We start from the raw sequence: 22,324 nt of genomic DNA, 5'->3' as shown, positions 1-22,324 counted from the left end.
TTTATTTATATTTATTTATTTATTTATTTATTTTCTTTCCATTTCTAAGAGTTTGGCTTTTTTAAATTCCACCTACATGATATTATGTTGTATTTGTCTTCCTTTGACTTAGTTCACTTAGCATAATGCCCTCAAGGTTTATCCATGTTGTCACAAATGACAGGATTTCCTTCTTTCTCAGGGATGAATAGTATTCCACTGAATACAATGTACCACACCACTTTGATCAATTTATCTGTGGACTGACACAGGCTGATTCTAGATCTTGGCTATTGTAAATAACACTGCAAGGAACATGGAAGTACAGATATCTCTTCAAGATTCTGATTTCATTTCCTTTGGATTCATACCCAGAAATGGGATTGCTGGATTCTATGGCAGTTCTAATTTTAATTTTTGTGGCACCTTTATAATGTTTTCCATAGTGGCTGTACCAGTTTGCATTCCCATCAATAGTGTACAAAGGTTCCCTTTACCCCACATCCTCACCAACACTTGTTATTTATTACTTGTCTTTTAAATAATAGCCATTTTAACAGGTCTGAGTTGATATCTCGTTGTGGTTTGGATTTGCATTGTCCTGATGATGAGTGATGTTGAGCATCTTTTCATGTACTTTCTGGCCATTTTTATATCTTTTTTGGAAAGAAAATTATTCAGTTCTTCTCTTTTTCTTAAATTCAGATTGTTTTTTAATTAAGTTTTTAATTTTAATGCTTATATAGTTAACATAGATTGTTGTATTAGTTTCAGATGTACAATATAATGATTTAAAAAATATAATACTTTTTCAAAAGTTTTTTCCATGACATCATTCTTGGAAAAAATTTGGGAAGCCCTCTTCTCCAGCAGAGTAGGTATTAGGTATTTTCTTACACTTCTTTAAGGTACTTTGAAGAATTAATTCTTTTGCAATCAAATAATAGATGGCAGGTGCCAAATAGATGATCTTGATGCCCATACATTTAATTCTTCACAAGATCTTCAGAAATATCACTGTATTGTCTTTAAGTATTCACCATGAAATGAGTAATATATAAAGCTGAACTGATATTTTAAAGACTTATTTATTTGAGAGAGAAAAGAGGGAGAGGCAGAGGGAGAGGGAGAGAGAGAATCTCCAGCAGGCTCCCTACTGAGCATGGAGCCCAACATGGGGCTGGATCCCATGACCCTGAGATCATGACCTGATCAGAAATCAAGAGTCAAATGCTTAACCGACTAAGCCACCCAGGTGCTGATCTGATTTTTAACACATGTGAAAAATGATTATATTTATTCTGTTTAGGAATTTGTCAAAAACATCCTCCTAAAATTTAAAAATTTAAATAGGAAATTTTATAAGACTGATTGTTGCTTATTAATTTTTTACAGACAGCAGTAAGACTTTGTGATTTTTAGGCATTTAATCAGATCCAGCAAATATATAGTTTTCCCCCCTTTATACCTTTCACTGTTAGTTTTGTCTGGTTCTTTTCATTTGGGAATGCTTATTATTTTCAAGTTGTGGCTTGGTGTTTTTTCCCTGCATGCCACTGTAGATTCTCACATTTTTCCATCTCCTTATCTATTGTTTTTGTGTTCTTGATCATGCTTTTGTGCAGCAATTTTTGTAGAAACATGGATATTTTGGTGCCAGAGTGTATGGATAGGTAGGCAATCAACCAAATTGTGCCATTTATGCCATTAACAAACACCTCTAAACAAATCAGAAAGAATAAGTTGGTTGTGGTAGAGTTTCAACAGGAGAGTCGTCTGCCCTAAAATGGCCATCGTTTTCCAAATATCTTAAGGGGCAACTGATTTGTAATATTATTTTTGGGGGAGCAGGTGTTCAGCAAGATATTAGAAGCTAAAGTTAAATATTAATTTTTTATAAAAAATTAGAAGTCATAATTTCAGGTATAAAAATAATACTGAAACAAGTTTGTGTCTTCTATTATTAACTAAAATTCTTTATTATATCATTTACTTTCTATGTAACAATAAGAACCAATTAGATTTTATCAACAACACACATCCAAAGTCTTTTTTATCTTAGAACTAAATATTATATATCAAATTTCTCTCATCCATGTCCATTACTGATCTACATTTTAAAAGTATCATCAGAAAATCAAATGATTAAGTTAAATCAAATGTTGAATAAAATTAAAATAAAAATAGTAGGTACACCACAAAGAAAAAAAAACTGGAATAAAATATTGGCAGACAAATGTGGTTATCATAGTAAAATCAGCAGCAACAGAATTTTCAAGGAACAGAATCAGTAGCTTGATTCAAAATGATAGTCTCTTTCCATAATTTGGCTATTGTTGATAATGCTGCTATCCATAAAATAGAATGAAAACTTGCCTTTTGTAATGATGTGGATGGATCTGGAGAATATTATGAGAAGTGAAATAAGTCAGTCAGACAAAGACAAATACCATATAATTTCACTCATATGTGGAATTTAAGAAGCAAAACAGATGAACATATGGGAGGGGAATAAAGGAGAGAGAGGGAAGCAAACCATAGAGGCTCTTAAGAATGGAGAACAAACTGAGGGGTGATGGAGGGAGGTGGATGGGGGATGGGCTAGATGGGTGATGGAAATTAAGGGGGACACTTGTGATGAGCACTGGGTGTTATATGTAAGTGATCAATCAATGAATTGTACACCTGAAACTAATATTGCACCATATGTTAACTGGAATTTAAACGAAAACTTGACACTGAAAACAAACAAAAGCAAAACAAAACGATAGTGTCAAAATTATCTTGATTAATATTTTTCAAAGCAGTGATATGGTTCTTTCCTAAATTAGTTCCTGACTATATATATAGTCTCTCTCTCTCTCTCTCTCTATATATATATGTTATACATAGTCAAACAAATATATATTTATAAACATATACTTTCATAAATATATAACATCTACTGCTACTTTGATGTCACTATATTTTTTACTCCTTTGAAAAATAATTATACATATGATTTTAAAATAAGTAGTTTTAATGTATAGAGTATTTTAAATATTGTCATTTTCTACATTTTCTCCTTTTTTATGTACTGTATTTTAAGATAAAATCTAATTTTCAGTAGATCTCAAAGTCTTTATTGCTATTTTTTATACTGTATATTTATCATAGTTCTTAATATCACTAACTGAATATTTTGATTGATACATGTCACTGTTGCTTAGAAGTCACAAGTAGCTGTTTCTAAAACCAATCATGAAATCCAGAAGGGCAGGTTAGCTGATTGGGCTATCACTCGCTTCTGCCTAAGCTGGTTGGATAATACTTGCTGTGGCTTATTTTCATGGCCAGAGGGGAAACAAGATACAGATCCACTTTGCAGTAAAGCTGAAAGCATACAACTTCCAGAGATGGAGTCAAAAGTCTAGGCTAGTTGTGAGTGGAGGAACAGATATTTGTACAGCTGGATCTGAGATTAGATAACAGGCCAGACGAAGATCATGCTTTGACCCTACCACTTCTCTAGATATTCTAGTTGAAGACAAACTGACCACAGTCTCCCATGGAAAGGAAAGATAGATAAAGGAAGTGACATGTATTCTGTCTTCCGGACTTATTTGCACCAGCAGAGAACCACAGTGGAGGGGGAGTAGTACAAGAAAAATCATAGTCCAAGGGAAGGAGCACGTGATCACAAATTCTCTGTAGATTGTCAAAGGCAAAGTGGTATACCCTATCCTGTATCTACATGCACAGAGATACAGAGATATCTGTGATGAGCAGGCAGGCAATTTTGTGTTTTCCTGCTGATTATATGATGGTATGATACAAATATAGGATAAGAAGGCTGTGCATGACAGGAGTATCAGCATCAAGTTCCTTCCTCCTTCATGGCAGCAGCTTTATCCCGGTTGTCTTTAAAAAGTTAATGATGTTAATTTTTTAATTGGATGTTGTTGGAATCCGAACAGCTCATTTGCCTGACTCCCTGCTGTTCTCTGAAAATGCTTTTGGCAAAGGGAACTTGACAGGTCGTCCTCCTTCTTCATAGTGCCAAGTAACCCACTTTTTAACATTGAAAATGGCCCTCTTAAGTGAACAAAATTCACGACTTTATACCCCATCAAAGAGCAAGTAAACCTGCTGAAAATGATGTGGATTCCTGCTTTGAACTGACTTAGGCAGCGGTTATGCAGATGTAAAGGAAGGAAGAAAATCTCTGATAAGATGACAAAGAATGAGTGTATTCGAATGCAGACACTGAAGTCATATTTAGGCTTCGAAATACTACATGCTTTTATCGTTTTGCTCCAAAAGTTATAATGCAACATGTAATCCCAGGTGCACATACCTGGAATCCCCAAGTAGTAGCCAGTGGTGAAGTTTGCTTTAAATCCCCCTTTTGCCAATAGCTTGTCAGTGATGAAAAGTACAGTCATTCTATTGGTGGTTGAGAACACGTCCTTTACTGGCCCAGGCCCTGTGTACACAGCTGTTCCAAATGAAAGCAAGATAATCACTGATACGGTTCTTTGAATCTAGAAGAAAACATACCTGTTCTTTCAGTTCCATCTTCTAGAGGTATGCAAATTGCAGCATGGCTGCTCAGGAAGTGACCACACGTACATAATTGTGTACTTCCTTTTGGATTTTGGACACTGCTTCTAGGAAATTGAATGATGAATTCCTCATGATATTATCTGGCTTAGCACTACTACTATTCAAAGCTCATGTTATTCCCAGAATAAATGATTATATGACTGCTTTTAAAGACCTTTATAAAACAATAGAGATTATAGCTTTCCTTAGCAAATTTTTATCTAAATTTATTTGATATTTTTTGTGAGTCGAATCATTAACCTAAGCTGAAGGATTTGATTAATTAGATACAGATAATACAAACCTCAGTGGTGGCTTTCAAAATGTTTCCCACTAAGTCCTGGGCTTTGGGGGTTTCATAAATCATGGAATATTCTCTACTACACAATAAAGTCTTAGGCTAATTAAAAAATATGTTCCTATACACACACACACGCTATATTAAAAAAATATATATATATATATATTTAGAGAGGGAATGGGGGAGGGGCAGAGGGAGAGACTCTTAAGCAGGCTCCAGTCCAATGCTGGGTCTGATCGCACAACCTTGAGATCATGACCTGAGCTCAAATCAAGAGTTGGATGCTTAACTGACTGAGCCACCTAGGTACCTGTCAAATTATTAGATATTTTATGTATTAGAATCCCTGAAAGTGATTGTTTCAAAAGAACTTCTTGCCTACAATTTTGAAAACTACAATTCTGAGATCTTCTGGAATTCTTATTTACTTTTCAATGATGTAAATATTAAGAGGTGAAATGATGAAAATGAATTTTTCTTAGATCATGAGAACACTGAAATTTTCATTAGGACAATATAAACTACGAATGGGAAAACAAGTCAAAATGTGTACCTAACTGTGTATATAAAAATCGAGTTTGAATTTCCTCAGTTCTTATTAGCACTAGCCCCCCAGCCCCGCTGAGTTTTTCATTGTTGATGTCTTCTGTGTGTGGCTCTCAAAATCCTCTTCTAGGAAACCTGCACTTTAGAACTTTGTGGGAATTTGCTGAAGAACCCTGTGTAAGCAGTGATGGATTAGTATCACTGGGAACCCTCTCCACCACCCGGTCCCTGTACTGCTATAGAAAGTTCCCTCTGATCTTCCTCCATTTGTTGCTGTGTTCATGGGATTGCTTCCTGATTGCACAGCTACCAGGCCCGATTTTGTAGGACATGATTAATATGAGACCAAAGCACAGTTTGATAAAACACTTTTATTTGTGAAGTGTGGTTGTTTCATGCACTCCAGTTGACCCTATAAACATTTTCATAATTTAATGTATTATTTATCAAGAGACACTTTCCTAAAAACTGGTACTAGTTAAATAGGATATTAGCTATTACATTTGACTGATAGATTTTTATTATGTTACCATGTATTTTATGACCTACATACAAGAATTTCCTCTGGAATAGTACACTTTTCTCCCATATCTATTTTTAAAAATTAGTAATCAGTAGAAGATAGGGTAAAATCAACTTTGGTCAATATTTGAATCATTCTCAGATACAGAAGCAGCTGGTGCTAGAGACACAGACAATCAGAGTAATAATGAAATGTAAATAAAAAATCACAGAAAACTTTTGCATAAAAACACAATTTGTTCCTTTAGTTTGAAGTGAAACAAAACTGGATTTAATAGCTATTTTTGGAAATATGATGTACACATAATGCATATTAAATTGAGTAATATACATCTTTTAGCTCTTACTCTCCAAGGGGTAATGCTTAGTAGTAAATTAATATAGCTGGTAGAAACTGCTCACGCAAAAATATTAATTCTGGTTTGCCAAGAACGCTCGAGAAGAATATTACTCTGTCATTATTGCAAACACTCATTTTGGAAGCTCCACATAAAATTTGACATGTTATTCTGCTGTTGTAATTTCATTTTGCTAGTTGTAAAAGAGTGATTACAGTTATTGGGAAATGCTCTCTCCATCAATCCAATGTCAAACCATATAACTTTCACAGTATTTAAATTGCAGACTTACCTAAGAGCAAAGAATCATCTCCTCCACCATCTCTGATCTCCACTACATCGGCAATCTTTTCTAAGTCAAATTCTTGAAAATGAATTTGTATATTCTTTCCATTCTGTGCATTTAAATTCCAAACACCTTCAAAGTAATACATGACAACACAGTTTAGAACATGCTTCTTTTGATTTCTCTCAAAAGTTTCAGTCTTTTGGGAATTACAAATTTCTCTGATTTTTCACATGAACCTCTCATGTCCCTCCACGGCACCCTGCATTTTCCCTTATTGTTACAATAGCTTGGGCATTTTGGAAAGCCTGACAACTTATCTACATCTTCATCTAGACTGTGTTATGTTTGCTTCTTCTTTTCTCACTTCAGTGCCTAAAAAATAAAGTGCCCAATGAATATTTATTTAATAAATCAATAAATTTAATAAATTTCTTTAAATTGTTCTTTTAATATTCCACTAACTTTCAGAATGTTTAGATCATTACATTGTACAAATAATATGTTTAAAAGATGTCTTCAACGTGAAGTAGAGATGATAATCTCTGGTTCCTCATACAAGTCAAATGAGATTCACGGCTGTTTATTTTTTTGGATCAGATAAGTCCCTGGAATTGTGGCTCTAGTCTCCTATGAAAGTGATACTTCCTTATCTCTGGGTCATTTGAAGGAAGGAAAGTTGACATTTTCTAACAATACATTTTTCACTGTCATTAGGGCATTTCTTTCACTGGTAAATTTCCCCATTTAGACTGGTGCTGCTATCTTAGGTGTGGCCATGGGAAGAAGTGTCTGTTTCCCAGACCCACTGAAGTGGAATATTTGTGGGCTGTGCTGGGTAATTGGCATCTTTAACACAATTTCTGCGCAGTTTGAATGGGCTTCTCCAGTTAGGAATATTGGCCAGGAGGTAGGCTCAGTGCAGTTTTATCAAACTATTCTCTCTACACTTAAGGTTTTTTAGTAAATCCTCATTATTTCATCTTTTTTAAAAAAAACTTATTTATTTATTTTAGAGAGGGAGGGAGGGAGAGAGAGCACGCAAGTGGGGGGAGGGGCAGAGAGAATATGAGAGAGAATCCTCAAGCTGACTCCTCACTGAGCGTGGAGCCTGTGATCATGACCTGAGCTGAAATCAAGAGTGAGACACTTAACTGACTGAGCCCCCCAGGCACCCCTATTTCATCTTTTATACTGAGAATCTAACTACATTGCTCTAGCTGCATGCTTTATTGACAATAATCTATATTTACAAAGGGTGTGGATGTCACAATTGGCCCTTTACTTTTTATACTTTCCATTGACCTTACTCTATGGAATTGTAAACTTGTTATATATAATATAGATATTATATGCATAATTAAGAAGAGTGATTAAGGGAGCAGTACCTGGAGTAAGGTATTGTCACATACTGGTTGTATTCAATTCTTAAATTTGAGAATTATAATAATAGCACCTGCTTCAAAGAATTATTGTAAGAATTGAACTGAAATAATATATTAAATGCTAACACAGTGCCTAGCATGAAATAAATGCTAAATAAGTTAGTAATCATTCCTGTTACTGTTGTTATCAGCATATTATGCAATCTCCTAGACATGGTACGTGTACTCAGGTTTGGCAAATTTATAATTCACTTTGGTGTGTCAAAGGGGGGATCTAGCTTTGACATACACATCTGTTTTTCATGGCCCGGGGAAAAAAATGACTCACAGAAAGCCTGATTAGGGTAGCTGTTTGGAAAGTTCATGGAAGTGAATGTTGTGTTTGGCTCCCACAGTTCAAAAGGTCCTCCACAGTCCGCTGAAAAGCAGAAAAGGAAAACATGAAAAATCATTAGTAACATAATGCTTATTTCAGAGAGATAATATTATATGCCAGCAAATTCCCAGTTATATTTCTTGGAATACTGCTTTTGACAGATAGAATTTATAGTTTGTGTAAAAGAAAACCTTGCAACTTAAGTAAGGGAAAACTACAGGTTAACAGGTCTCTTTATGTCTTTTTGGGGAAGAACTTCTCAAAACCTTAAATACTGTTAAGTTCTTTGAATTTCCATTTGAATCTCCAAGAAGACATAATCGTGTACAGCATTTCCCAAAATTATTTGGGCAAGAAATAATTTGCCTAACATCTTTTATAAATAGGCTTAATGAAATAAGGTATCAACTCCCTGCAATAAAATAATGAATCTTGATAATGGAAAAAATCTTATATTTGCCATTCTCTTATGAGAAGCGTGAGTAAATCACTCCTTCTGCCATTTCTTATGTTTTTCTCCTTTTTGGTTTTCTATTTTTTTTTTTTTTTTTTTTGCAGTAGAGAGGGATCTTCACCATCGTGTATACTGAGATGTCTTACTGTTCTGCAAGGTGGTGAGCCTGGTCTATCTCTCATAGTCTCTGGGGCAGGCTGGTCCAGACCCAGATGAACTTAGCAAGAATAATAAAACCTCTTGCAAAACCTTATCATTTGCAAATTGTTTCCATGCACTTTGTCTCATCTGGGGAGAGAACATGGTGTATAAAAGGAAGATGTGTTGGAGCTGGTGGATTAAAATTGTCACTCTGAGTTAGCTATTTGTCTTTTTGAGGGTTGGTTTTCTCATATATGAAAGAGATACATATTAGAGATTTTCAGCGTTGTTATAAAAGTCTGAAATAATTATGAAAAATGCCTACACATTACCTGGTGTATTCAGTACTGATTTTCAATACATACTTATGGATTAGGTAATTACTTTTATTATTTCAATTTTAAATGGACAAAATGAGCGTTGGAGGTATTCAGTTACTTGCTAATGCTGTGCACATCCATTTAGTGTCAAAGTCAAGACTTCAGTTCATCTCAAGCTTGTCCCTCAATATGTCTTCCTATTAGGTTAATTAAACTCTGCATCGTTTCCACCATCTGGTCTAAGCCATAAGCAGGGTTTAGACTGTGTCTTAGTAAGTGCCTCTTGATGGTAAGTGACATACACTTGTTAGGTATAGACAAAGAAAAGGAGGGCAAAGGGAACATGAATGAAAGTACTAACAAGTAAGGTCAATGATGGATAGATTTAGAAGGAAGCAGGCACTGTACATAGGGTGCTAAGAAGGTATTTGAACCAAAGAAAGAGTGATAAGGGGGAGGAAGGGCAGGTTCTCCACTGGCAAGGGTGAAGGAAAGGCCAAGAAAATTTAATGATCCTATCTCTGAGGTCAATATTCTCCTTGATTATGTGACTAATTTGCGTGGCAAAGATTTCTGAAGAAGTATCTACTATAACCCCTCAACTCCCACTTACACACAACTCATTTAATTTTAATAATTTTTAGTGCCATGAAATGTTCCCTTCAATTCTGTGTGAAACTGATGGAAAAGGGGAAGTATAAAAACTCTGCAGGGGGCAAAACTAACATTGCAGATTGCAGATTGGAGAAAACCAGTTCTATTTCACTAGTTTAGACACGGCCAGTGTGTGGCCAGTGGATTTGTTTTTGTTCTGTTCTTGCTGATTTTAAGCCATCATTCTTGTTTTCTCTTCAAAGAATAGGAAACTCTCAAAACTGTATTCTCCTAATAGAGTAAATAGTTGACATTTTGGAGAATGTATTCAATTTTCACCTAATTGAACACAACAGTACTTTATATTATACGTAGATGAGTAGATAGGACTTTTATAAATATATACCTCGTACAAAAATGTTGTCAAGTGTAATTGTTAAGTCTGTCTGGACAGTTCACTTAGCATTTCTCCACTAAATAGAAGTCTTATAAAATTCAGTTTTCTGAAATACTTAAGAATTGTTTTTTGAAATGAATCTCAGATATAATTTCCTGTCAAATAACTGACCAGTTAGATAGCTCCGATCCTTGGGCTGATAAGATGTATCGGTTACTTTCTGTATATACATGGTGGTAACAAATTGGAAAAAACACTTTCAACCATTCTAAATATGAAGACACAATTTATTTTAATGGTGGTATTGCTGTCGTAGAGATGTTGCAGGTACTTCTTGATAGAGGGGCCAAGACTCATAAAATGTACTTCTGGATACATTTATCATTAGATAAATTATCTCATTTATCATTAGATAAACTCTCTCCACCCAGAGAACAAGAGTTAGATAGTCTATCTGGTACAGGGAACTCTACTCACTTACAGTTGTGAAACTTTTTCATATTTCTATTTCTTTAAGTTGTTCTGTCAAAGATTTGTATTCTGATTAATTCCTTACTATGCCAGCAGGGATTTTCACTACATACAGTATGTAAATAGTACACAGAATTTTGCAAAGTGGTTGTCAAGGATAGATATTTTCTTTGGGGCATGTCATTTTTAATCCGTGCTTAAGCCTTGGACGTTCATGAGTTATGTGTCAATGTGAGGTGAAAAAGAGAAGAGCCCAGCTCCCACTTACAATGAGAGGGTTCAAATGAAAGGTATTTGTGCAAAACAATAGATGTACCTTGAAAAATAATCTTTCATTGATACTTGAGTATTATTAAAATCAGCGATTATTTTTCATCATCATAGTAATAGATAAGTCCTACACTATTACAGATAACATCTTAAAAATTTAAGTTGTGGTATAAAAGGAATATCCCATGAAGATTTTATGTTCAGTTTATCAAAATTTATGTTCCATTCACAGGTTCTAGTGACCAGCCATGATACTAATATTTACCTTAAAGTTATGAAAATGATGTTCAAATTTTCATTCCTTATAGTCTACCTTTTACTTGTAATTGATAGCAATCTAGCCAACAAACAGGCTATTAGTTTTCAAGGTAAAAAGATGAAAACAAAACAGAATAGACAAAAACACATGGATACAAGAGCATATGAGTTCAGTTAATATGGAATTTGCTAGGGATTTAAATATCAAGTTACACTAATGATATAAAAGGCAAGCGGCTCAGTAAGAATATGGCCATCATAAGACAAGTAGATAGGTATCAATTCATTTCTACATGAAAAACTAAAGTTAGATTATTTAGCTCAAAATATAATATCCTGTCTGTGAAACTTTCCAGATTAACATTGATTTTTGTCTTTGGAATTAAAAAATGGCCTAAATAATGGCCACAGGGAGCAAAATTGTGGAAATAAAGAGTGACCTAAAATATCTAGAACTATAGCTTGTAATTTTTTTTCTTAATTAGTTTTCACAGCCATAGAAATAAGTTAGGGGCCTGAAGTGTGGATTCTTTTTTTGTATATACCTGTTCTGTTTAGTAGGTATCTTGTCATCAATCACCCAAATTGTGTTGCAAATTAACATAATATTTGTGTAACGGGGTGTTTACTTTTTCAAAGTGTTCTCAATACAATCCCACATTGAAATTATTTGTGTTGATACCATATAGTGCAGCAATTGTAGAGCCAATGCAGCGGCCAGTGATCGAAGTCACAAAATGGAAGAATCCCTGTAGTTACGGAAACCGAAGTTAACGTTTCCCCAAACTAGGCTCAACGCGGATCCTTAGGAACAAGGGAGGAATTTTGCTGGTCAGCTACTGGTCTAGGATTATTTTCTTATTTAAATGCTCAGAAAGAGCCAAAGAAAGGCTATTAGCCGGTCAGCCATGGTTTCCTTTTATTTCTGCTTAAACAAATCAGTGATCTGGAACCAGAAAAGCTCTGCTCAAATAAGAATTTCACTGAACCAATCGCAAATGGCATTAGAATGAAATTGTTCAGAATGCATTTGATGGTAATTAACATTTTCTGCTGTGCTAAATATTGCCCTGAAGTGAGCCATTTGGAAACTGAAACAAATATACTTTGGGCAAATTCTGAAGTTTATATTTTAAAATCAGATAGGTTATTCTACCGTTACAATTTCCCTATTGTTAAAATATGCAGGGATATCATGCTTCCTTGACATTGAAGTCTTATTTTTTCCACCTTTCTGACTAGAATAGATATGAGGACTGTATGGGCTATATAGTTAAAATGTTAATATGGGAGATTATGTTGAAGTTTTATTTGTATGTATGATATTATGTACAGAAGTTATCTCACATCTTCTATTTCACATAATGATGAGATTGTTATTTTAAAAATATCAAGCCTATGAAACTGTTACTTCTACTATAAAATCTTGCTTCTTGGCCACTTATTGCTGAATAGAGGGACACAGTGGCAGAAAGGATTATGGAAGTTGTTTTAAATGATTGAAATGTCAAAATAGCAGACGTTTCTAGTGTTTGGTATCCGTAAGAATTATTTATCAAACCAATAATGACTTTAATAATTAGAATATTTCTTAATTTTTTTTGCATGGGAATGTTTTATATAATAGACAGGTAGGGTATGGGGCAGCCATGCAAAATGAAAATGAAGCAATTATTTTTAAACAATGCCAGATGGCCCAAATTATCATTCATGTTGGGTTTTGCTCCATTCCATCCCTTCCTTCATTTCCAGAACTTATTTCTGACATCAACATTTTGTTCAACAAAAATGTTTGTGTCACCAAAAGAAAATTACAGCCAACATAGAGAGAGAGAGAGAGAGAGAGAGAAAGAGAGAGAGACTTAGTTCATATCTACTAATATTTTTTGGTCATCTATTTGTGTGATGTTAGGAAGCAGTCAAACACAGGCGAAGCAAAGGTGAATGAGACCCAGAGTTTGTTGTCATAAAACAAGATTCTTGCCATAATTTTGTGACCAATATAAATGAGAAGGCATGTTACTTTTCTGATTTTGTTTCAATTTTATGAGTGTCCCACTGTCTCTTAATGTTTCCTTAAAGCTTTCTCCAGTTCACACTTTCTTCTCCAAAGTCTATCACTTACTTTTCTCACTTACTACTTTTAGGGGCACATAATTATATATTATCTTAAGTATTTATTTATATGGATTATGTTTATTTTTTCCATGCATTTGTTATTTCTACATATTGTATTTCTTGTGCAGTGCTTTGTACAGAGTAGCTATTTATAAAATTTGAATGAATGTTTGAAATATTGAGGAATTTACATATAGTCCCTACGAGTGTCTAAACATGTTAATACAAAAGACGGTAAATATAAACTAGCCTTTTGGTAGAATGTAAGTGCACATTCAATATGGTGGCATGGAACCAGTATGGCAATGTAATTACTATCCTCATCTTAATGGCAGCTCACTTATTACACGTTCTCAACACCAGTCTTTTATCTGTAGAGCTTTTGAATTGTTAAAACCCCTCATCTGAAAAGTCTGCTTTCTTTCTTTCTTTTTTTTTTAACTTAAAGATTGAGAGAAGAAAAATATATAGTTTTAGAAGTAAAGTCAAATTTGGATATGTTCTCCAAGTTGATTTGCTGATGTGATTATGGGAAGAGTTTCAAGCGCACTTGGAAGGAAATGAAAAATGGAAAAAGTGCTGTGTTTGTGGGCTCAAATCCATGGCAGAACAAAAACATCTATGAGGTTTGACATAAGCAAAGCTGTAGAACTGGATCAGTTTCCAACTGCCATTATCCAAAGATAAGAGGGATTTTTTTACATCACAAGTGCAGTGCAGTGAAGACATCCCAGTAGAGGTAAGATATGTTTGATATAATTTATCATTATATGGTTTTTTTTTCTGTCAAATTCCATAGTTGGAAAGTGGTATGAAATTATTGTCTCCTTTGACATTATAAGATGGGTAGTAATGCCCTTTTTTCCCTCTGAAATGTCAGTTTCCAATTTGAATTAAGAGCGCAGGTAGATACAGACTCCATTTTGTTCTTTTGTGTTAAAGGACTCCATAGGACATGGGAAATCCTGGTCACTGCTCAGCTGCAACCCATTAGTGGCTCCATAAAGGGAGCACATTGCAGGGCCTTAGAAAGGCACCATTTCAGGATAAAAATCTTTTGTGTGATCTTGGGCTGTAAAGTCAAAGTCCAGGCCCAATAATTACTATTAAATTATTCTGGAAATAGGCTGCTTGCATTTCAAGCTTAACCAAAGTCCCCTTGAGATCTTAACATCATTCTTTAAGAAGACCACGAGAATCTTAAGGCTTCTTCCCAAAAGACTATCCACCATACCACATGGCCAATACAGCATTAGTTTGCATTCTAGTGAAAACAAAATGAAAGCCAGTACCTTCGTTACTTAAAAAAAAAAACAAAAAACAAAAAACTAAAATTATTATAAACATGATGCATAACAAAGTATTGAGTGATTTCCTTGTGAGTGTATGTATAACATGGAATATTTTGCTAGCTTTCATTTTATTTATATTTTGGAATCTGATTTTTAGTGAAAAAATAACATTAGGCTGAGATAATTTAAAAAGCCTAAGCCATCTACTTGAAGCTGTTAATGCTTTAAATGGTAAAATACATGTTATAGTTACTTACTAGGAAGTTCTGGTGGAGGAGTTGGGACCAAAGTTGGTTCTGGATAAAGACTCACATTGCAAATCCCATGTGTTAGGCTGATATCATCCAATGCTATATCACTCAGGATCTGGTTTTTAAAAGCATTAAAAGCAACCTGCAATTCAGAGAGGGATATGAAATCATTCTACTCTAATCTTCTCTGACTTGATTCTTCTTGTGGCCCAATATTTGCTGGAGAATCTGTATTACCAACTTCAAATAGGAGAGGGAAAGTTTCTATATGGTGAAATATTAATAGATCATGCTTTTTATAATCCTTCTGCTGAGCCCACTGCCCTACCTATGTGTTCATACTAATCTAAACTTTCACTAGTGTCTTCCTTCTGAGTTAAGCGATACTGCCACAGTTTCTCTATGTCTCAGTCTCTGTCTCTCATGATTTGTCATACTCTACTGTACTCTGTCATGCATCCACACTTTCTAGCAGGGAACAACAATGTTCTCACAGCTTCCTCCCCTCAACAATTTTAGAAATCCGGGTAGCTGTCTGCCTTCTTCTAGCATACAAGCCCTGAAGAGAAGACACAGCCACTAGATAATTTAAATGAGAAAACAAAGGGACAAGAGAAAATATGAGTATAATATGATCATTCAGGGCCAACTAGTACTGGTCATAGTTCACCCAGGAAGCTGGTGTGGGATACTGTGTGAGGGTAATGCTTAGAGGACATGGACCCAGACTTGGAAGAAAGTTTCAGGGGTCAGATGAAACCTGTTAAGTTCTTAAAGACAGTGGGTATTTTAGCTGAACTTTCCTGGATCCTCTCTTGTGTAGGAAAGACATAAACAGGATACTCACTATACGTTAATTGCTATGCTAAGCACATTGTATACATTATCTCATTTAATTTTTTCAACACTATTTTACAGTCATCCATTCATTCATTTGTTCATTCATTTCACCTTCTTCGCACTAGACACAATTCCAAATAAGGATTATTTTCTCCCTTTCATGTACATGCAAGCTGAATTTCAAAGAAACTAAAGTGACTTAAGATTTCATGACAAAGTGGCAAAGCCAAGGTACAAATATCTGTAGAACTTGATGCTCTCGTTCTTCCTGATAAGCTAACTTTGGAAAAGTGCATCCAGTTATATTACTTAAAAAAAAAATACTCGGTGAGTTGAGCCGGATTGGCCACTGCAATATAGTAGTCCCCCCATTATCTGAGGTTTAACTTTCTGCAATTTCAGATCCTTGTGGTCAGCTGGGTTCCAAAGCAGATTGTCCTTCTTCAGGTATTGTCAGTAGGTCGGTAGTGGCCTAAGGCCGTGTCACAGTGCCCATATCATCCTTCACTTCATCTCATCACATAGGAATTTTGTCAGTTCACATCATCATAAGAAGGGTGAGTACAGTACAATAAGATTTTGAGAGATTCACATAACTTTTGTTACAGTGTATTATTATAATTGTTCTATTTTCTTATTGTTTTTAATCTCTTATTAAGCCTAATTAAAAAATTAAATGTTACCATAGGTACATATGTATAGGGAAAAAAAACATAGTATATACAGGGTTCAGTAGTATCAATGGTATCCATGGGGGTCTTGGAATGTATCACTATGGACAAGGGGGACTACGGTACTTATCATTTCCCTTCTCTGCCATTTCTTTATTCCCCTGATGTTCCATTTTCCTATATCCTTCCCTGAATTATCAGAAAACAAAGTTGGAGAAGAAAACTTCACAGAAGAAAAAAGGATATACTCAGAAGAAAGAAAAGAAAGAAAAAGGGAAGGAAAGAAAGATGGAAGGAATGCAGAGGAAGGTGTTTGATTACTGCCTCCTCCCACAAAATCACAGGTAAAAACTGAAGTCTTCACTCTACGTCTGTCCAAATATACACCTTCTGAAAGTTATAGTCTCTTGTCTGAAATGACCTGATTAAAACATTGTTAATTTGGTCAAACTATTAGCCTGTATTATCCTGTATTTTAATTGCAAACACCCTTAGGAAGAGAACACATTAAGCTGTTATCTGAAAAATTAGTTCACCTTAATGTGAAATAAATGATTAGAGGCATCCCAATGATACAGCTCGTGGAATTTGTTTCTGAAGGAAATACATAGATTAAGTCAAAGTGGGGCAGGGTGGATGGATACCAATGAGTGTGGATATTCTAATAGGAAAAGATGGTTCCCTAGAAAAGCTCAGGGCTGACCTAGGTGGTGTTTGTGAAAAGCTGGAAGTCCTGGGTGAGCAGGGGACATAGGAATACATAGTTGGCATGTGCTAGAAAGTTGCTGAAGAAAGCTGTAATATCCCACAAAGTTTCTATGGATCTCATGGATCATTATAAGTAGTACATTCATGTAGTAAATTGTTCCTCACTAAGTGGTTTTCTTTTTTTTTTTTTTTTAAGATTTTATTTATTTATTTGAGAGAGAGAGATAGCAAGAGAGAGCACAAGTGGGGTGAAGGGGTACAGGGAGAGGGAGAAGCAGGCTCCCCACTGAGCAGGGAGCCTTATGTGGGGCTTGATCCCAGGGTCCTGGGATCACAACCCCAGCCAAAGGCAGATGCTCAATGACTGAGCCACCCAGGTGCCCCTCAATAAATGGTTTTAAATAAGTTAGTGAATAAATGAAAATAAGGACACTCAGAGTTGTGTTTTTGTTTTTGTTTTGTTTGTTTGTTTTTTAGAGAGAGAGAGAGAGCGAGCATGCATGCATGCTTTGGGGTAGGGTGAGAAGGGGCAGAGGGAGAGGGAGAACCTTAAGCAGACTCCATGCCCAGTGTGGTGCCCAAATGGAGCTTGATCTCATGACCCTGAGATCATGACTTGAGCCAAAATCAAAAGTTGGATACTCAAGCAACTGAGCCACCCAGGTCCCCCAAATATATTTTAAACTACAATTGTATTACCATTTTTAGAACACAAACACAGGATTATAAATCACAAGGTATATTGCTAACCTTAAATTCCACTGTTTCATTTAATGTTACTTGTCCATAATTCCAATTTTCTCCATAATTTCCTCCCTTTTGGAAAACTGTCTTCTCCACGTTTTGGTCACTGCTGATATTAACACTTAATTTATAGACATTTTCACCATACATATAATACCTAGTTTGGAAACAATCACAAATGATTGAATTTCTACAATATTAGAATAAATGCAACTTAGGGTTCTTCTAAATCTCTTACTTTCTCTGGAATATTCCCTTTTTCCTTAAGTGAGGGAGTTGCTAGTTAAGGGGAGGGGGAGACTTCCAGCATTTTGCTACTTTATTAATTGGAAAAATAATGGTGAATCCATTAAAACTTGGGACATCTTAGTGAAATCAGACCCTGGCAATATGACAAAGGCAATGGTACTCATTAAATAAGATAGTATTTAACATGTGTCTATGACATACCAGAAACTGAGGCAGACTGGTTCTAAAGTGGGGTCTAAAGGGAGACTTGTGAGTCCTACTCTTTCTTGTCTCCCTCCTGGTCCAGTTGGGGTGGAAATGTAAAATCCTGTAAAAACAACAAAAACAGTTTTACTTCACTTAACTGTCAGCAATTTCATTATGTGAGATATATCATGTTATAAGGAGAAAGGAACAACTTGAAGGTGAAAACATAAGGAGTGGAAGGGAAGGTAGGTGTGAACCCAGAAGACATTGTCTCTGCTATAATAAATTATTATTTAGTAAAATCACTTCTCAACTCTGGACCTCCCAATTTATAAAACAAGAGCCTTGAACTGGAGCATCGCTAAGGGTATATCAAACTCTGACTTTTTATGAGTCCATATGATTTTTTTATCATATTATAGTAGCCAGATACCACTTTAATTCCCATGTACTAGATGTTTTTATCAATTCACTTCTTTAGAGACAGTACCTGAGAGTATTTAGATGTGCTGGTGGACTAACTCATGATATATGCGAGTATTTAAGCACAAATTTGAAGGTAACATTAAGAGTTTTAAAGACCATCAGTTTTTTATACCATTGACTATACTACATTTGTCTGTATAAGAAGTTACCTATTTTATAATGGTTTCATCTTCCGTATTCTCTTGAATGATAACTAATCAGATCACAGAAGAGCAGGAAGCATACTAATCTACATAAAAGCTTCTCTAATAGCTCAAGCCACCGCATAAAGTGCTTTTTGGTCTGGAATTCATTATTCCAACCAATGATTTGAGTCATTTAAGTGTGGGAAGAGTTGCTAGAGTGAGATAATCTTGAACATTTTGTTAGGGAAATTTAATTTTTTTATTCTTAGTTTGCTGCTTATATATTATGACAGAAAGAGGAATCATGTAACAAAATATGTGATGAAGCAAAGGAAATATTGAGTAAATCTGATTTCTAATTTCTAAATCTGATTTCCAATAAGTTTAGTTATTTTATGAAATGCTGAAATTTAGTGTTTATTTGAAATCAAGCATTTTCACTCTTGTGCTTTCCAGCAGAAATTTTTACAGACAATGCTGTATAAAATTCAAATTCATTCATTACAACATGCAGAGTAAGGATAAGATAAGAAGAAAAAATACTAGTAAAACAGCCAATGTGTCAGTTTATGTTAATCAGTTTATTGATAAATCAGTTTATATTTAGATATATTAGTTTATATTTAGATTGGTAAGGCAAAAAAAATGAATAAATGAGTATTTTATCAAGGTGAAATCATGATCAAATATATTAAGTGTACATTCACTGGATTTAAATTATAAAATGTAAAGTGGAAATGAATGCATGTTTAACATTTTATGTTAACACATTGCTTGTACTTTATATAATGCTGTGGCATTTCATGAATACTTATTTTAGCTCTGTAGTTATTGCTCAGTTATTCAACCTGGTAAAAAATGTAGCATGAATACGGAGAGCATGATCCAGAATCCACTCTAAAATGCCAAATCCCTTTTGAGTTGACCTTAATTTTAGTTGATTAGAATATAGTTGGGGAGGAAATAATTACAATACCATTGAGTACCATGAATAGATAATGAAATGGCTACCCTGTTCAGAAGTATTTCTAGTTAGCAGCAATTATATAATATAAAACTATTGTGCTTTTATTTATTATTCTATTATTTATGTTTGGCCATATTCATAGTCAATTATTTATATTTAGAAATATTTTTAATCTATTGTTTACTTATTAAGCAGTAATATATATGGGTTATTTTCTCTGATAAAGATATGATGCTATGAGTTTTGTATCACTGTTCAGATAAAACATAATTAATTATGTGGACCATAGTACCTTATGAAATTTCCATAAATAATTTAAAATCACAATATATTAAATATCACATAGAATTGCATATTTTGGAATATAAAATAAAATAACATAATAATAAGTAATATAATAAAATAAAAATTAAAAAATAATATATTAACAATTTCTGTGATATCAGTTAAATTCTTTACTTAACAAACAGAAGATGAAGGAAATTCTTCACAAAATTATGAATTTTAAAAATAGAGTATTGTTTGCATGAAAATTTACCTAGTTTGCCTAATTGTCCTTAAATTTCATCAGCAACATTTGTCTGTTGGAGTCACTTGACCTCTGTTCAACAGCTGTCAGATATAGCAGGAATCATGGTGCTCAAGGCAGCCCATTCCATTTCAACACAGTTGGAAACTCTTTTCTTTTTTAAGAGTAAGTTATTGTGTGCTTATTTTTTCTAATTTTGCTCCTGGGCCCATTAAGGGTAAATGAATTTATGTTAACTCTACAAGTATTTAAAGGCTACTATTTTGCCTTTTCCAAGACTTCTCAAGATTATCCATTCTTTTTGCCTTCAATAATTTAATATGGCACAATTTCAGTTCCTTATTACCATCTTTTACCATCTCCTTATTTCCTACTAAACAAACATAAATTTACTCTGATGTTTGAAGCTTCTGTACAATGTATGAGTTAAATGTCATTTTCTAGCCATAGTTCTTATAATTCATCTATATACATGCAGCGCTTCTACAATATTAGATTTTAATTTGCACAACACCCAGAAATTTGATGATGTTTGGGTCTTTTTTTTCTATTTTTCTGTCACTCTTTCTTCTTACAATTGTACCTGTCAAAAGAGATCCCTCTCAAGAAGAAAATCTTAGAGATCCCTTTCAAGAAGAAAATAGGCTGATGTAAACCATTTTGTAGGTAGTGAGTGCCTATTAAGATTAACTGAACCTAGGAGATAAATATTGAAAGCTTTAGATTACAGAATGGTTCAAAGTCTATCTATATTAGAAAGTAATATCATTTTCTGAAATTCAACATCACAGGAAAGAGAAGGGAATAAAGACAATATTACTTTGAAAACACGAAAATCATACTTATTTTAGAAAAAAATTATCTATGCTAAATGAAATGCAACTATCTAAATGCGTAATATACTTTTGAAGATTGAGCAATGTAACTATTTTTCTCCCAGCCTACCACTTAAAACTACCACAGCCAATTTGTGTCTGTCAAATGCTTTTGCATCACGAAAAGAAAATAGTTATAATACCTAACATTTATATAGCACTTGTCATTTGCCCAGTATTTTCTTTCTCTTTTTTCTTTTTCTTTTCGTTTCTTTTTTTTTCTTTCTTTCTTTTTTTTTGGTAAACACAGTAACCAATTTAATGTTCAAAACATGCCTCTAAAGTCAGGTCTTATTATCATCAACCCACTTCCCGGATGAGGGAACTAAGACACAGACAGAACAGATAACGTGTAGCGCCGATTTAAATCTAGCTGACCTCAGAGTCTCTGTTTTAATGATCTTTACTATTAGACTATGCTGACCCTTAAGTGTTAAAACAATTATGATTTCATTGAGAAAGGCCAACAAAGAAACACTTTCTTTGGGCTGTCTAGCGCTTTGGTGACCCCTCCATTTCTGAAGTTTTCACATGTTACTGACCTCATTTTCTCTGAATGTTCTGAACAAACGAGCCAGTTCTGAGTACCCCAAGAAGCTGCCCTGTATCATCGCCATCAGCTCCACTGACTCCCTTTGCTTCTAAGAGACACAGAGAAACTCTGAGCCTTGACAGAGCACAGATATAGGAGCCCGTTGCTCTACCAGGAGAGAGTTCTTTAGAAGGAGCCAAAAAGTTAAGGGGCTTAGATGTTCTTCCCGAAAGCAATATTAATTCAAAGTTTATCTGTTTCATTTAGACTTTTCTGTCATTTAAAGTGAAGGCAAAGAACAAAAAACCCCTGCATGGATAAGAGGAACAGCAGGAGAGATTTAATTCTCTTCCATTTCAGAGGTAGGATGTTCTGACACATAAAAAAGCAAGTTGGAAGAAAAATACCCCTGGGGGTGGTCGGGGGGATGTCTGTTAGATTATGAAATCACTGGTATGAGAGTTGGAGAGAACCTATTAAATCCTATCATCCATTCTCATTACACCACTGCCTTTGGTGGGCTCTGAAC

General features: G+C 34.5%; 1 protein-coding gene across 1 annotated transcript in view; it reads right to left on the bottom strand.

The window, feature by feature from the left end:
* Positions 1-22,324, bottom strand: part of TMPRSS15 (transmembrane serine protease 15) — a 111,405-nt gene that overhangs the window by 44,260 nt on the left and 44,821 nt on the right. The window contains exons 12-17 of the mRNA XM_008701932.2: positions 18,297-18,402; positions 17,853-18,003; positions 14,890-15,025; positions 8,270-8,359; positions 6,563-6,688; positions 4,316-4,456 (exon numbers count right to left, since the gene is read on the bottom strand). Of these exons, the coding sequence (XP_008700154.2) occupies positions 4,316-4,456; positions 6,563-6,688; positions 8,270-8,359; positions 14,890-15,025; positions 17,853-18,003; positions 18,297-18,402 (750 nt within the window). The remainder of the gene's footprint in view (positions 1-4,315; positions 4,457-6,562; positions 6,689-8,269; positions 8,360-14,889; positions 15,026-17,852; positions 18,004-18,296; positions 18,403-22,324) is intronic.

This window comes from Ursus maritimus, unplaced genomic scaffold, assembly GCF_017311325.1.
Source record: "Ursus maritimus isolate PB19 unplaced genomic scaffold, ASM1731132v1 scaffold_4, whole genome shotgun sequence".
Lineage (NCBI taxonomy): Eukaryota > Metazoa > Chordata > Mammalia > Carnivora > Ursidae > Ursus > Ursus maritimus.
Note: the sequence above shows the minus strand (reverse complement) of the source record. Positions and strands in the feature narration are given on the sequence as shown.